A 14,975-nucleotide genomic window follows, 5' to 3' on the forward strand; every position below is an offset into this window, starting at 1 on the left:
AGATTAATAACTTGGCGCCCTTAAAATATTTAACCATGAAATTTAATATGTTGTAAGGCTTTCCATAATGAACATTTCCACCAAATTTGATAAGAAAACTCCTACTAGTTTTTAGTTTAGGAGATACGAGCATTTCGTCTGTTAAAACTTAAAGCAAGAAATGATATCTGATGGGGCTCATACATCTTTCACATGGAGAGTTTTTAAGATCTGGTTTTCGTAAGGATTATAAATCTTCGAGAAAAGATTCCAATGGCTTTGGTCTCATTGAAAAAGTCCTTCTACATTGAGATATGTGACGATTTTACCAACTTAAGTGTGTCGTCCTGGCTGTTCAGTTGACGATGCACATGAGTGCTTACTTCTGAAGTAGTACAATGACACTAAACCTATTTCCATAAGACTAAAACCTTAGGAGGGGAGTTATTCGACTCTAAATATGATCCCCCATAGACTAAAAGTCAACTTTCATATATAAAAGATGACTTCATTGGTTGAGCATGCTTAACGGATAGTGAATTGTGAGATCATCTCAAACGATGTTCCAATCTAGTGAATTTTGGAGTGAAGACACATAATAACCAACAACTATTATTTGCAAAGTTTCACCTCAATTGGATATGATATGATGAGGTTTTCATAGGTTCGGTTATTAAAAACCTTTTAACTGTCGAAGTCTCTGAAAATGAGATTTGTGACAAGACCTTTCAAACTAGCCCTAAATAGGATGGAGAGGCATATATTGGCCTTGGGATCATTGATCCCATTATGTGGTATCGAAACGAGATTTGTGACGAGCTCGAAATATACTCGATTGCTACGATCCCTTTAACTAATGGAATTCTTCAAAACTTCCCAACTTATATCCAAACTTCTCCTAAATAGAGCGGAGAGATGTATAATGGTCATGAGATTATTGATCCCATAGTCTGGCCTCAAAATGAGATTTGTGAATCCCTGAGTATGTCTGACTGCCAAGATATATGATGACCAACAACAGAAGTTTCAAGACATATGAGGCCCTGTAGGGTAAACTCCACTTATATTAATCCTTCTGATATGATGTTTGAGGTATTTCCACAGATAACATATCTATTAACCAGTGTTTTAAAAATCCACGAGTCGAGTCGAATCGGACTCGCCCTGTTCGACTCGGGAACCTGTACATTTCGTTCCGGTTCCAATACAAAACCGGAAACCGCCCGGTTTTAGATAAAAACCGCCGGTTCCAAACTGGTTCTACCCGGTTCCCTCCCTGCACTTGCACGCGTGCGACACGCACGTGCACGTGCACGCGCACGCGTGCGACACGTGTGAGGTTACCCCAATATTTCTACAAAAACATTTTAATTTATATTACATAGGTATTTATATACCAAAGTGGAATACCCATCTTTTGATGTGGGATAATTCTCAAACATCATTAAATGAAAAGGGAATTTAAATATATTATATTAATCATCAAGTCATAACCATGTATGGTGAGGTGCCGTGGTGGTTAAGACCTTTGCTTTTTCATGTGACCTCTCAAGGTCGAGTCCCCCCGTTGGCGTTTTTTTTTTGTGTTGTATAGTTTTTGTTGTATATATTGTATAAATATTTTTGTAAATAATATAAAAAGCATAAAAAAATGAAAAATAAAAAATTTAATTTTTTGTATAGCAGTTAATTTTTGTTGTATAGAGTGGTATAATTATTTTTTTAAATAATATGAAAGGCATAAAAAAATAAAACATAAAAAGCTTATTCTATTTGAAATCTCCATATTTCTACTAACAATCTCTTTCACTAAATTTATTATAGAAACCTAAAAAAATAAATTTTTGAAAAATTGAAGTGTTATTTACAAAATTTTTACGCATTTTATTAATTTTTACATTGATAACCAAATATTTTATTTTATTTATTAATTTTTACATTATAAATCATGTAATGTACTATTTTTTTTACAATTGTCAATAATACATTTTAAATTAGATAATATTATAAACTATTTTTATTTGTTATTATTTGTATAATAAAATAATTATAAAATGTAAACTAATAATTATAATTTCAGTATATAATATTATAATTAGTTAGATTTTAATAATTTTGGATTATAGTTAGTTAGGCTGTAATAATTTGGATTTTTTTAGCAGATTAGGGTTTTTTGCCAAAACGAGATTTTAATGGCCATTCTTTCATTGATTAGTCTACTCTTTATAATAGTCCAAGTATAATTATATATTTTATCTATGATAATTCTATGATTTTTCTTTTATGTGATGCAAATTTAATGGTTAACATAAGTTTATACAGGGAAAGAGCATCTCAATATTCACAAATTGATAAAAAAAATGAAAGTTAATAATGTAGTACCTTCATTTCTTATTGGATTCCTAAAAAAAAATATTTATAATGAATTTTAATAATTTTTTCAGATTTTTTTGAAGTTTTAATTCGACCGATTCAGCCGATTCCCGATCCGGATAGCCGATTCGCCTATCTGGATCGGTTTTTGAGATGCTCGATCCGGGTCACCGATCCATTTTTTTTAAACCATTGCAATTAACCAGTGTTTTAAAAAACGCCGAGTCGAACCGGACTCGCCCTGTTCGACTCGGAAATCGTAAAAAGGGGACCGGATCGCCTAAAAAATATGAAATCGTCCGGTTCTAGAGAGAACCGGACGATTCTGTACAGTGAATCGCCAATTCACTGTACGGAATCGACGAGTCCGAACAGTGAATCGGCGAGTCCGTACGGATTTTTTTTTTTTTTTTTGTAATCCATGATAGATTTTTTTGTAATACTTGATCGATTTTTTTGTAATCCATGATCGAATTGTTTTTGTTTTTTTGTAATCCATGATCGAATTTTTTGGTTTTTTGTAACCCATAATAGAAATTTTTGTAATCCATGATCGAAATGTTTGTTTTCTTTTCTTGTAATCCATGATCGATTTTTTTGTTTTTTTTTTGTTTTTTGTAACCCATGATAGAATTTTTTGTAATCCATGATCGAATGTTTTGTAATACATGATCGAAATGTTTGTTTTTTTTTTGTAACCCATGATCGAAATGTTTGTTTTTTTTTTTGTAATCCATGATTGAATTTTTTGTTTTTTGCTTTTTTTGTAACCCATGATAGAGTTTTTTGTAATCCATGATTGAATTTTTTGTAATCCATGATCGAACTGTTTTTTTCTTTTTTTGTAATCCACGATTGAATTTTTTGTTTTTTTTTGTTGGTTTTTTTTTGTAATCCATGATCGAATTTTATATAATCCATGATCGAATTTTATGTAATCCATGATCGAATTTTATGTAATCCATGATCGAATTTTATGTAATCCATGATTGAATTTTTTGAAAATTTGTGATTTTTTTTTTTTAATCCATGATCGAATTTTTTTTTGTAATCCATGATAGAATTTTTTGAAAATTTGTGATTTTTTTTTTTAATCCATGATCGATTTTTTTGAAAATTTGTTATTTTTTTTTTTAATCCATATTATTCAAAGAGAAAATGAGAGAGATGATGATTTTGAGGCCACCCTATCCCAGCCATAGTATTCACATATCGAGTCCCAACAGCAACAGTGTAGGGATGAGCACGAAATACTGTAAATTAAATGCTGAATGGCGGTTCATGCAGGGAAAGAACATATCAATATTCGCATATTCATTCAAAAACATGAAAATTCTTAATGGAGTACCCTCATTTTTTATTGAATTCCTAAAAAACAATATTTATAATGAATTTTAATAATTTTTTCGAATTTTTTTTAAGCTTTATTCTGACCGATTCCCGATCCGAATCGCCTATTCGCCGATCCGGATCGGTTTTTTGGAAGCCCGATCCGGGTCACCTATCCGTTTTTTAAACCATTGCAATTAACCATCCATAAGATCTTTCGGTCCACGAACCTCGGATGTTCTTAAGGATTACTCGATTTGCAATTATTAATACCATCAGTTGATATAGTATACTTTATCTGAGATTCAGGTATCCAAAAATCACCCCCAACAAAGAGTCACAGGTTTTTGCTTTGATTGTAAAAAAAATAAAAACAAGGACGTTAGAATAAAAGAAGCTCATCATGTAATAATGGAAAATTTTTCCTCTATACAAGTCTTCAGCAATAGAAAGTAAATTGGTATTTGATAACTTGTCAAGGGCATTATGAGGAAATCACTATAGGAGATGTAAAAGGACACAAAAATAGCCCCCCATTTTTTAAAAAATTAACAGAAAATTGTATAGATATCTTTTCCATATGCGGTCAGAGAAGAAAGAGAATAACAATGAAAAGAAAAAGGATTCGACAAGTTGTATATGGAGTTGTCACAATAAACTTGGCTCTGCTACTATTGCCAGTTCTATTAAAAATAAAAATGACAACAATAATAATATAAAAAATAATAATAGAATAAAAATTAATATCAATAAAAGAATCCAAACACACCATTGAGTTTTCCATCTAGTGATACAAGATTTTCCCTCTATTGTTACATCTTATTAAAGCTCAAAATTAAATCTAAGTATATGGTATTACCTCATATTAACCACATAGAATTTCGCATATACTGAGGTAGGGTGATGTTGATTAAATCCTCATTAGCTAATATGCATGTATTCCTAATCTCTTTGTTGCATATGCCTTCACCAGTGATCAAAGAGATAAAAAAGCTAATGAGGAAGTTTTTGTGGAGTACTTTGGATGAAGGAAGGAAATACTATTTAGTGAGTTGGGGTAAAGTTTGTACCCAAAAGGGGGTTTGGGTATAAGAAAAGTAAAATGTGTTAATCAAGCTTTACTAGCTAAATGGTGGTGGAAAACCTTAGGAAAGGAGAATCAATTATGGAAGGAGGTTATTGTATCTAAATATGGGGTGGACAATAATGGCTTTATTGGAAAAGGAAGAGGTGGTAGATTTCAATCCCAAACATGGAAAGAAATATGCAACTAGAGAAATAGTGCTGTGAAATATTAATATGCAAATAGAGAAATAGTGCTGTGAAATATTGGATGGGTTGTGGGTAATGAAGCTTAGCTTGGTTTTTGGTCGTCAAGATGGCTGGGAGATGGTTTCTTGAAGAATATGTATAAATACATTTATGATAGAAGTGGGTCTCAACGTATTAAAGTTAATGAAGTATACATTCGAAGTGGAAGTGGAGGAAGTTGGAACTTACAATTTGCATATAACAGATTCCCAGATGTGCTTATCTTACAATTCATGGATCCAATAAAAAAATTACAGGAGGTGTATGTGTCTGAGGAGGTGAGGGACGAAGTGATATGGGAACTCTCAAGCGATGGAGTTTTCTCAGTAAAATCAACATACCGACTTATATTTAACGATAGAGTGCAATGGTCCATTCCCGAGCTTAATAAAATTTGGAAATTGAAAATTACACATAAAGCGCAGATGTTTGTTTGGATCTTATCTCAGAATAAGGTGTTAACAATTTATAACTTAAGAATTAGATGTAAGATGATTGTAAATATCTATATTTTGTACAAAGGGGATGAAAAGGCTGGTGATCACTTGTTCTTGCATTGTCCAGTTGCTACGTCTTAGTGGGAGTGAGCTTTTAGCCATGTGGGTGTGGTGATGCCTTTGCTGGCGTCACATAAGAAGATACTTTCACATTTGAGTTTACCAAATCTCCCGAAAAAAGGAACAATCATATGGAATATATTTAAGGGGTCGTTAATTTGAGAAATTTGAATGGTAAGAAACCGACACACTTTTGATGTGATAGGTTATGATATGCCTAGTGTTAAGGAGATAATAATTCATAATTTATGGTTATGGTATTCAAATACAAAGGAAGGATATAGCATATCAAAAGTAGATGTGATTCAAAATTTACACATTCTAGTTATGCAGAATGTCCTAAATTCAATACCATATAGTTGTTGGAATCCTCCAATTCAGGGTAATGTAAAATTGAATTTTGATGGAAGTTTATTTGGGAATTCAAGACCAACAAGAATTGGAGGGGGTAATGACTAACTCATGGGCACAAAGTGGTTGTACTTTCTCTTCAGCAAATAAGGCAGAGACGATGGCGTTGTTACAAGGCGTAAACCTAAGAGATAAACATGTTGGTTTTAATTAGGAGGTGGAAGGGGATTCCTTAAATGTTATTAATTGGGGAAATTGGACCGGAAAGCCACCATGGAATCTAAGAGATTTATGGAATGAAATATGGGATATTTGTCGGAATCGTGAGATAGTATTTCATCATGTTTATCGGGAAGCTAATGATAGAGCAGATAAAGTGGCTACTAGGGGAGTCTATCTTCAAGAGATTTCCTTTTCTTTTTATCCATTGGAATCTGCTGTTAAGCCGCTTTAAGCAATAAGATTTATTGTCCTCTTGTCAACAAAAAAAAAAAAAAAAAAAAGAGTTCCCAAAAGAAAAGAGGCTTATAGGCCACATAACTAGCCTCTTAGAAAGACATTTATTCTATAGAACTTTTGTAATTAAAAGGTGGCAATGTAGATATACAATGTAAAGACATCTCTTTCTCTCTCTCCCTCTCGCATTGTTCTTGTTTGGTGCACACCTCTCTCTTCACCTCGTCCTTCTTCTTCTTTGGTTCATCCCTCCTTTCCTCTCATTTTGCCTCTCTAGCTTTTTGCCTTGTTCTGCTTTTATGCACGGCACCAACCCTGGCTCTATCCAATCTTACCGTCTACATCTTACTTCTCTTCAAGAAACACATGCATACATCATTCTCTATAGATAACACCTAACTCTGTTTCTTTTCGATACGAATAACTTGAAATGTGTGCTTATTTTGTTGGAACTTTGGATATTAGGAATTCCAAGTTCGTCCAAAATGCCTGCTATATTTGTCACGAACTCATGGAATCCATAATGTAGATGTGCAATTTTCCTTGCTCATTTGAAAACAATATCAAAGTTTAAAGGATAATTTGAATAAGACACCAAAACCCTACTTGCAATAAAGGGTAAGATGGAGTCCAAGGAAGATAAGGAGGAAGATGGTGGTCACGTCTTTCCTGCAGTTTTTGTAGAATATAGGGGCCTTAAAAGAGATGATTAAGCATTTTCAGCCATGGTGGTTGGATATTTTTTTCTCATTCCAATGACATTTTCTAATTGATTGGGCTAGGAGAGCTTGGAACTTTACTTATGGCCCACCAGTTAAAACTTTGGGGATAACAAAGTAGTTTTAAAAATCGAGTTTGAGGAGAAGCTTTGAAGCATAGGCTTTGTAAAACCATTGGAGAGTTAGCTTGAACTCTGGAAACCTAGTTTCAATCTGTCTATCATTCACATGGAACCTTGTTGGATTAGACTATGGGTATCCTTTTTTACGCTTGAAATTTGGGGGTTTTCCATAGGTTAGTTAACTTGTGTGGAGAGTGTATGGGTATTGATTGGAAGTCCATGGTCAGACTAGATCTGTCTTATGTAAGAACTACAGTGAAAAGAAAGTATTATTCTCCTTTTCTAAAAATATCAGGCTTAAGGATGGAAATGAGGAGCTCTTAATGTTGTTACTTTGGAAGGAGCCTTTGTGATCTTCCTAAGATAAAATATTGTAGCAAAGATTGGATTCAGGTCCGGGGAAGGTGTGAGAAAATGAGGTCCAATAGATCGAGCACTATGGCCCCGGCTTCCTCTGCAAGCTCCTATGTCAATTCTCTGGCTCATGTGACGTGGCCCAATGAGGGTTGGTTTGAATTTCAGATCAGCTATTTTAAATCCCTCATTTAAAACCAAACAATTTTTCTTATCATTTTTCTTATACAATTTTTCTTTTGCATATCCAGTTTTTGATGACCTAAGGTTGTTTGGCTGTATTTTTTGAAGCGTATGTCCAAGATATCAACATCCTCAAAACCTCTTATATCCATGATTTGATCATTCTAAAAAAAACATTGGAATTAGCAAATCTAAGCATTTGGAAAAGCTAGCTTTTGCATTGGGGTGTGCACCTCTTTCCCTTTTTACTTCTTACTTTTTATAGTAATGCTATTATTTTTTAATATCATTATTATTATCATCAACATATTTGATATTATTATTAGCATATGATAATAATATTAATAGGTCTACATCAAGGGTCAGCATTGTGCCCGTACCTCTTTGTTTCAGTTATGGACGCCTTAATCAGGCACCTATAGGATGAGGTACCATGGTGCATGTTGTTCGTAAATGAACTAGTTTTGATCGATGAGACCCAAAACAACATCAACACAAAATTAGAAATTTGGAAGGATGCTATAGAATCCAAAAGTTTTAAAATTAGCCAGAGTAAAATAGAGTATATGGAATACAAGTTCAGTAATAATAGGAGTAGAGAAGATGAAATAGTTAAGATTTACGACAAAAAAGACACCATTTTCAATATCTTGGGTCGAATAATCCAGGAAAATGGAGAGATTGAGGAAGATGTCGCACACTGAAGAGTTGGGTGGGCGAAGTGGAGTTGTGTAGCTGGAATTTTATGTGATTGTAGTATACAAACAAAGTTGAAGGGCAAGTTCTATAAGATAGTTGTGAGACTAGCTTTGCTCTATAGAGCGAAATGTTGGGCAGACAAAATACAGTATAAGTACAACGGAGATGAGGATGTTGAGATGGATGAGTGGTAAGATAAGAAATGATAGAATTCGAAATGAATCTATTCAGAAAAATTTAGGTGTGGCACTAGTCGGTGATATGATGTGAGAAAGTAGACTTCAATGGGTTGGCCATGTTATGGTGCCGACCTAGTATAGCACTTGTTTAGGAGGTGTGAGTTAGTTCAAGTTGAATGATTGAAAATGACAAGAGGTAGGCCCCAAAAAATGTGGATGGAAGTAGTTTGAAAAGATATGGGGACTTATAGCCTCATTGAAGATATGACATTTAACAGAGCAGACTGGCAGGATTCGTATAGCCGATCCTAAATAATTGAAGAAGGGTTATGATGATGATGATTATTATTATATGATAATATATTATTATATTGTACCATAATAGTGACATATAATACTATTATATTTTTATTACAATATTATGTTATAATAATTTATTGTAATATCTATTATAATTTCTTATTATAATTTGTTCTTATAATTTATTATTATAATTTTAAAATTTATTACTATAATAATTTATTATAACATATTATAATAACATTTATTATAATATTACTATAATATATCTTTATTATGATATGAATTAATTTACTATAATATTGATATTATGGTGTAATTATTTTATGTGTGTTTATGTTGTTATTATTATTATTATTGTTATTGTTATCGTTATCGTTATCGTTATCGTTATCGTTATCGTTATCGCTATCGCTATCGTTATCGCTATCGTTATTATTATTATTATTATTATTATTATTATTATTATTATTATTATTATTATTATTATTATTATTATTATTATTATTATTATTATTATTATTATTATTATTATTATTATTATTAGTATTATTAGTATTATTATTATTATTATTATTATTATTATTAGTATTATTATTATTATTATTATTATTATTATTATTATTATTATTATTATTATTATTATTATTATTATTATTATTATTATTATTATTATTATTATTATTATTATCATATTGTGGATGTCTTATTTTCAAAAAATTATTTTTATTAGACACACAACACTATGGAATCATTAACATATGAAGTAAACGACTAAACTACTATGGAATCATTAATATATGAAATGAACACTAAATTGGTTTAACAACAAATTTCCAAAACCTGATTTTCAACTTAGTAGAGCGAAATAAGGGATTTCTCATAAATCGAGTTTTTCTAGAAGCTAACCAAACAACATTGTTGCATATCTTTATAAACGGGATATAAAGAAGATACAACTACAAAAGGGGAGTGCTGTTGAATGCAAGTTGCAGGAAGAGGAAGAGGAAAAAGGACACAAAGAACATGTGGCTGTGAAAACGGGATATACTTTTGAAGGAAAGTTGTAGAGGCAATAGTAGGGGGCAGAGGGAATATTGAAGACTTTGCCCTCTTCACATGAAATCTTTTGTTGTTTTTTTATAGGAAGCCTTCTTTGCTTTGCTAAATTTCTTCTTACCAGAATGCCAAAGATTTACCATCCTTTCTGTTTGGCTGCAAAATTTCTTCTTACCAGAATGCCAAAGAAATATCATCCTTTCTGTTTGGCTACAAAGACAAACAAATATGGATGGATGGAGTTTAGGATCTCTTTCTCTCACTCTCTCTTTTTTTTTTTTGTTTTGAAGGTGTTACAATTGATGGTGTTAGACAATGATAAGAATGGATACCACAATGTGGTAACTGGGCGTGAGGATGCTACCACCACGACGCCAGCCCCTTTCCTGCTTACGATCTCCCTTGAAGATCAAGGTTTGCCTATTTTTCGTTCTGTATCCATAAACCTATAACTCTAAACCCTAGGTATCATACTAGTGTAGCACCGTAGCAGGTAGTTTGTAACTCTTAGGAAAAACTACTAATTTCAATCAAACTAAATGTCGAAATCTGTCAAAAGATATCTTAATTGATTCAGACTTATCCAACACAGGTTCCTTGAAAGCAACAAAAACTCGGACCCAACAAAACCCATCCAAATTGGACCAAGGCACTACTTATAAAGTCCACTAAAAGAAGAATGAAGAAGATAGTGAGACAACACTATTTTTGACCTTTGACTGACTGAAATTGCCACCCCGGAGGCAATGATTAATGCCTCAACCATATTGCATCAAGGGATAAACGATATCTTACCAAAGCGACAAGAATTATCCGCTACTAAAGTCTCAAATTTTTAAACTTTTTGAACTAACAAATCCCATCTCAATACGTTGCCTATGTGGATTTGGACCAACCAATCTTATCATCAATGGACACGTGGACCCACACATGCTATGATCAAAAGCGTGTCAAATCGAAATGTGGCACATTTCCCATGCTCATAACAATATGGAACTCTCTAAAAGAATATTTTGGGAAAAAGGAAGAAACGGATTTGAATGAGTAGGCTTTCTATTTTAGGTAAGTGTGAGAACCTTCAAAGTTAGGGTTAACATGGGAACCCCCCAACCTTCCCCTAGTGCAAAGAGGAGAATGTTAGAAGAAGCCCCACCAAGAGATAAGGGTGGCAATCGGGGCCGGGCCTCCCTAGGGCCAGCCCAAGCCCAGTCCCGGCCCTATTAGGGTTGGGCCAGCCAAAAACAAATGAAGCTAAAGTAAAAGAAGAAACAAGAAAAAAAGGTCCTGACTAGACAGAACTGAGCCAGCACCGGCCCTAAGGCCATAGTTTGTGGGCCAAGCCTGGCCCTGGCCTTGTTAGGGTCGGGCCAGCCAAAATCAAATGAAGCTAAAGTAAAAGAAAGAACAAGAAAAAAAAGGGCCTGACTGGGCCAGCATTGGCCCTAAGGCCACAGTTTGTGGCCCAAGCCCTAATTTTTTAGGGCCCGGCCACCCAGCCCACTGCCAGCCCTGTCAAGAGTGAGATACACTCGTACTGTCATGGGACTTTACCGACACAGAAGAGAGAGAAGAAAAAGAGAAAGAGAAAGAGAGAAGCTGCACAGGTTTTTCATGCTTTTTCCCTCATCCAATGAAAAGTTGGAATCCCAGTCAGGTTTCAACACCCACTAGTAATTCATAGGCCAAACCTTGGCTGAGGGTTGAACACATCAACCCAACACCCAAAAAATGGAGACTCCACTCACCCATTGCACAAAAATGCCCAAATCCTGCCTAAAGGTCCATGTCAGATGGGACATAGCTGCTTGCCTAGTCAAAAACCATGGCCAGGTAGGTCAATAGCACTTTTCCATTTTAATAATTTTTTTTTAGATTATGGACTTTACTCATGGTATCTAAGCTCCTTTTGGGGTGTATAAAAGTGGGTCTTAGGCATTTGCAAGCCATTGAGGTGTAGAGAGTTTAATCTATGCATTTGGTTTGGAGGGAAATGGGTTGTTTATTGAATTCTCTCTTCTTTTGTGTGGTTGTATTCTACTTTATGGGGCCTGCCTTGGGAACAAGGGGAGAGTTTTGGTTGCCTCTCAAGAGGGAGTTTTCTTGGTCTAGTGAGGATTTGGTCACTAACTTGCCAGGCCAGCCCATGGTGGGGTTTGAGCACTATGCAGGTTATGTGACTGTGAATGAAGAGAATGGGAGGGCTCTCTTTTACTGGTTCTTTGAGGCTTCTCATCCAGAACAGAAGCCTCTAGTATTGTGGCTCAATGGAGGTAGTATCTATACAAACTATTAAGACAATTGGGTCATCAGATATTAGTTCAAAGCATTGAGATATTCTCCAATTTATATGAGACTTATCACCTAGTATATAACTTCTAGATTTTAGTTGGCAGTTATTTGGGTTTTGCTTTTAATTTTGTTTTTTCAACACAAAAGGTGCCTTGCATGTCTTCATGAGGAGAAGACATATACTGACCCTTTATGTGTGTGTCATTTTCAAGCTTGCCTTTTCACATTACCAACATGCCCTAAACAACGAGTGGAAACATGTAAATACAAAATTCATTAAAGTTTAGAGGCCATGGGACACCAAAAAGTATAGGCACGGACGCACTCGTCTTCACAACCACTTGGAAAGGCGCATGAATATCTATTTATGAAAAAGTTCATATAAATTTTCAACCTTATTTGAGGGATTGTCTGTTTCTTTTGTAGCGTGAGGTCATAATTATTATCAATCATTAGAGGTAAAATTGGATGGCATGGGGTGAATCACAAAGTTCGAAAAAGTAAATGACATTTTTACAACCACCCATTTTGAAATTTAAAAGACAATAATGATTGTGACCTCCATATATAAAAGATAAAAAAAAACGATTTTATGCAACGATTGTATAGTAATATAATACAACCCCCTTTTCCTATATTTTAGCATGTGAACATGGTCTTCGCACTATGAAATGCAAAGGGTCCTAAGGTCTCCCTAATAGAACTACACAGAACGAATACATCATCATGTAGACTTGTTAATTTTGGTACATGCACTTCCTATTTGGTGCGCATAATTACTTATATTCATTATTGTCTAAAAGAACCGCTCTCACTTGGCCAAAGTTTGAATGCTCATAATTTCGTAGTTAAAACTTTATAAGGTGACAACCATGCATATGTTTTGTAAAAATTTATGGGATTATATAGTATAAGACCACTTAATTTTTATACGAGGATGTCATAATCATAATAAGTCATCAAATGTGAAATTTGATGGTTTAAAATCTGTCATATAGTTCAAGAAAGTTTGTTGTAGATTTTTTACCAAGTCAATGACACACCTTCAACCACTTGATTTCAAATCTAATGGTTGATCATGATTGATGATGTGAAATTTGGTGGTTTAAAATGTGTGATATAGTTTCAAGAAAGTTATTCTGGACTTTGTGCCAAGTCAATGAGACACCTTCAGCCGCTCGATTTCAATGGTTGACAATGATTATGACTTTCTTGAATGAAAGTAAATGAACCAATTATCAACATTTCCAAGGAAAATATAACCTGCTTTGTATTCACATTATTGCAGTAAAAAAAAATAGTAAATGCACCTAAGTTTATTGGGTTCGACACAGTTTGTTTTTCTTTAATTCTTTTTATTCAATGCTTTTTTTTTCTTTTTCTTTATTTATTTTTAGTAATTCAATGGAGAAGACAAGCCCCTCCCCATTAAAAGTCAGTAGGGTAGTGTTTGTGGTGGGTATGAAAACCACTCCATGGTGACTAGGGTATTGGGTGCTAGCACCACGACCCCAGCCACTTTCCCTTTTTGTTTTGTATCATTCCCTGAGCTGGGTTATGATGGTACATGTGATTTATGTTTTGTAGGTCCGGGGTGTTCTTCAGTGGGTTACGGGGCAACACAAGAGATTGGTCCTTTCTTTGTGGATTCCAATGGCCTTAAGCTCAACCCTTTCGCTTGGAATGGGGGTAGGTGGTCTCCTCCAGTGTTGTAAAGAGGGACTCGAGCCGGGTGCTTCGGCTCAGGCTCAAGCCAAGTACTCGGCCCGAGTTGGCCAAGTTCTTGCCAAGGCAAAATAATGTTAAAAAGTAAATTTTTTTAAAAAAATATAAGAAAATAGTTTTAAAGTAAAATTATACAAAACATCTAAATGCTGATAAAAAATAGATTCCAGAAAAAAAAAAAAATCAATTTGTGATGGGTGTAGTTTGCATAGAGCTGAGGCAATAAAAGCCCACCTTTAGATAATATCGAGAAATGTGGTTTCAACATCGAAAATCTTTGTAATAGCCTTAAAATATATTTTCATATCTAATTATAAAATTTAATGCCTAAAAATATATTTTCATATCTAATTATAAAATTTAATGTTTAAAAAATAGTGTAGATCAAGTAGATCTATGAAAAATTGAAAATTTAAAAAATTGACGTTCCAAACATGCATTAACAAATGCACTTATTTTTTCTTGTCCATGCATCTTGATGTTAAGATATGGATTTTAGGATATTTGGGCATCAAAACAACCTCAAACAACCTCTTTTAGTGACATTTTTGAGAGGGGCTCTAATTTGACTGTTTAGAGCCTTGGCTCTATATAAACTTTTCCCTAATAAAAAAGAAAACATAAATAAATAAATAAATATTCATACCCAAAATACTTTGTCATCTTTACCAACACGATAGAAAAAGCATGATAGAAAACATATTACTAAATGATTTCTTATTTTTTTTTTAATTTTTTGAAGATCCTGGGTGTGTCCGAGCTGGCTCGGTCGAGTAATCAAACACTAGTTTTCTGCACTTTCCTGGTCCCCATTATCCAACTCTCTGCCCCCATTAAAATTCTTTCACTACACTCGATTGCAGTAGCCAATATTTTATTTCTGGAGTCACCGGTCGGTGTGGGATTTTCTTATTCAAATATCACCTCAGACTACAAGCTTCTCGGTGATGATTTTACAGGTATTCTCTCTCTCTCTCTCTCTCTCTCTCT

General features: G+C 33.9%; 1 protein-coding gene across 4 annotated transcripts in view; it reads left to right on the forward strand.

Moving 5' to 3' along the window:
• The first annotated feature begins 11,916 nt into the window (after positions 1 to 11,916).
• SCPL31 (serine carboxypeptidase-like 31) overlaps positions 11,917 to 14,975 on the forward strand; it is a 42,055-nt gene continuing 38,996 nt past the window's right edge. For 3 of the 4 annotated variants that reach the window (XM_088858526.1, XM_088858525.1, XM_088858524.1), the window contains exons 1-3: positions 11,917 to 12,241; positions 13,848 to 13,949; positions 14,849 to 14,944. In XM_088858526.1, coding sequence (XP_088714652.1) covers positions 11,941 to 12,241; positions 13,848 to 13,949; positions 14,849 to 14,944 — 499 coding nt within the window. In that variant the 5' untranslated portion in view covers positions 11,917 to 11,940. The remainder of the gene's footprint in view (positions 12,242 to 13,847; positions 13,950 to 14,848; positions 14,945 to 14,975) is intronic. The other variant, XM_088858527.1, reaches the window with a different exon arrangement.

The sequence above is a fragment of the Amborella trichopoda genome, chromosome 2, assembly GCF_054954075.1.
Source record: "Amborella trichopoda isolate Santa Cruz 75 chromosome 2, AtrichopodaSantaCruz75HAP2 v2.0, whole genome shotgun sequence".
NCBI lineage: Eukaryota > Viridiplantae > Streptophyta > Magnoliopsida > Amborellales > Amborellaceae > Amborella > Amborella trichopoda.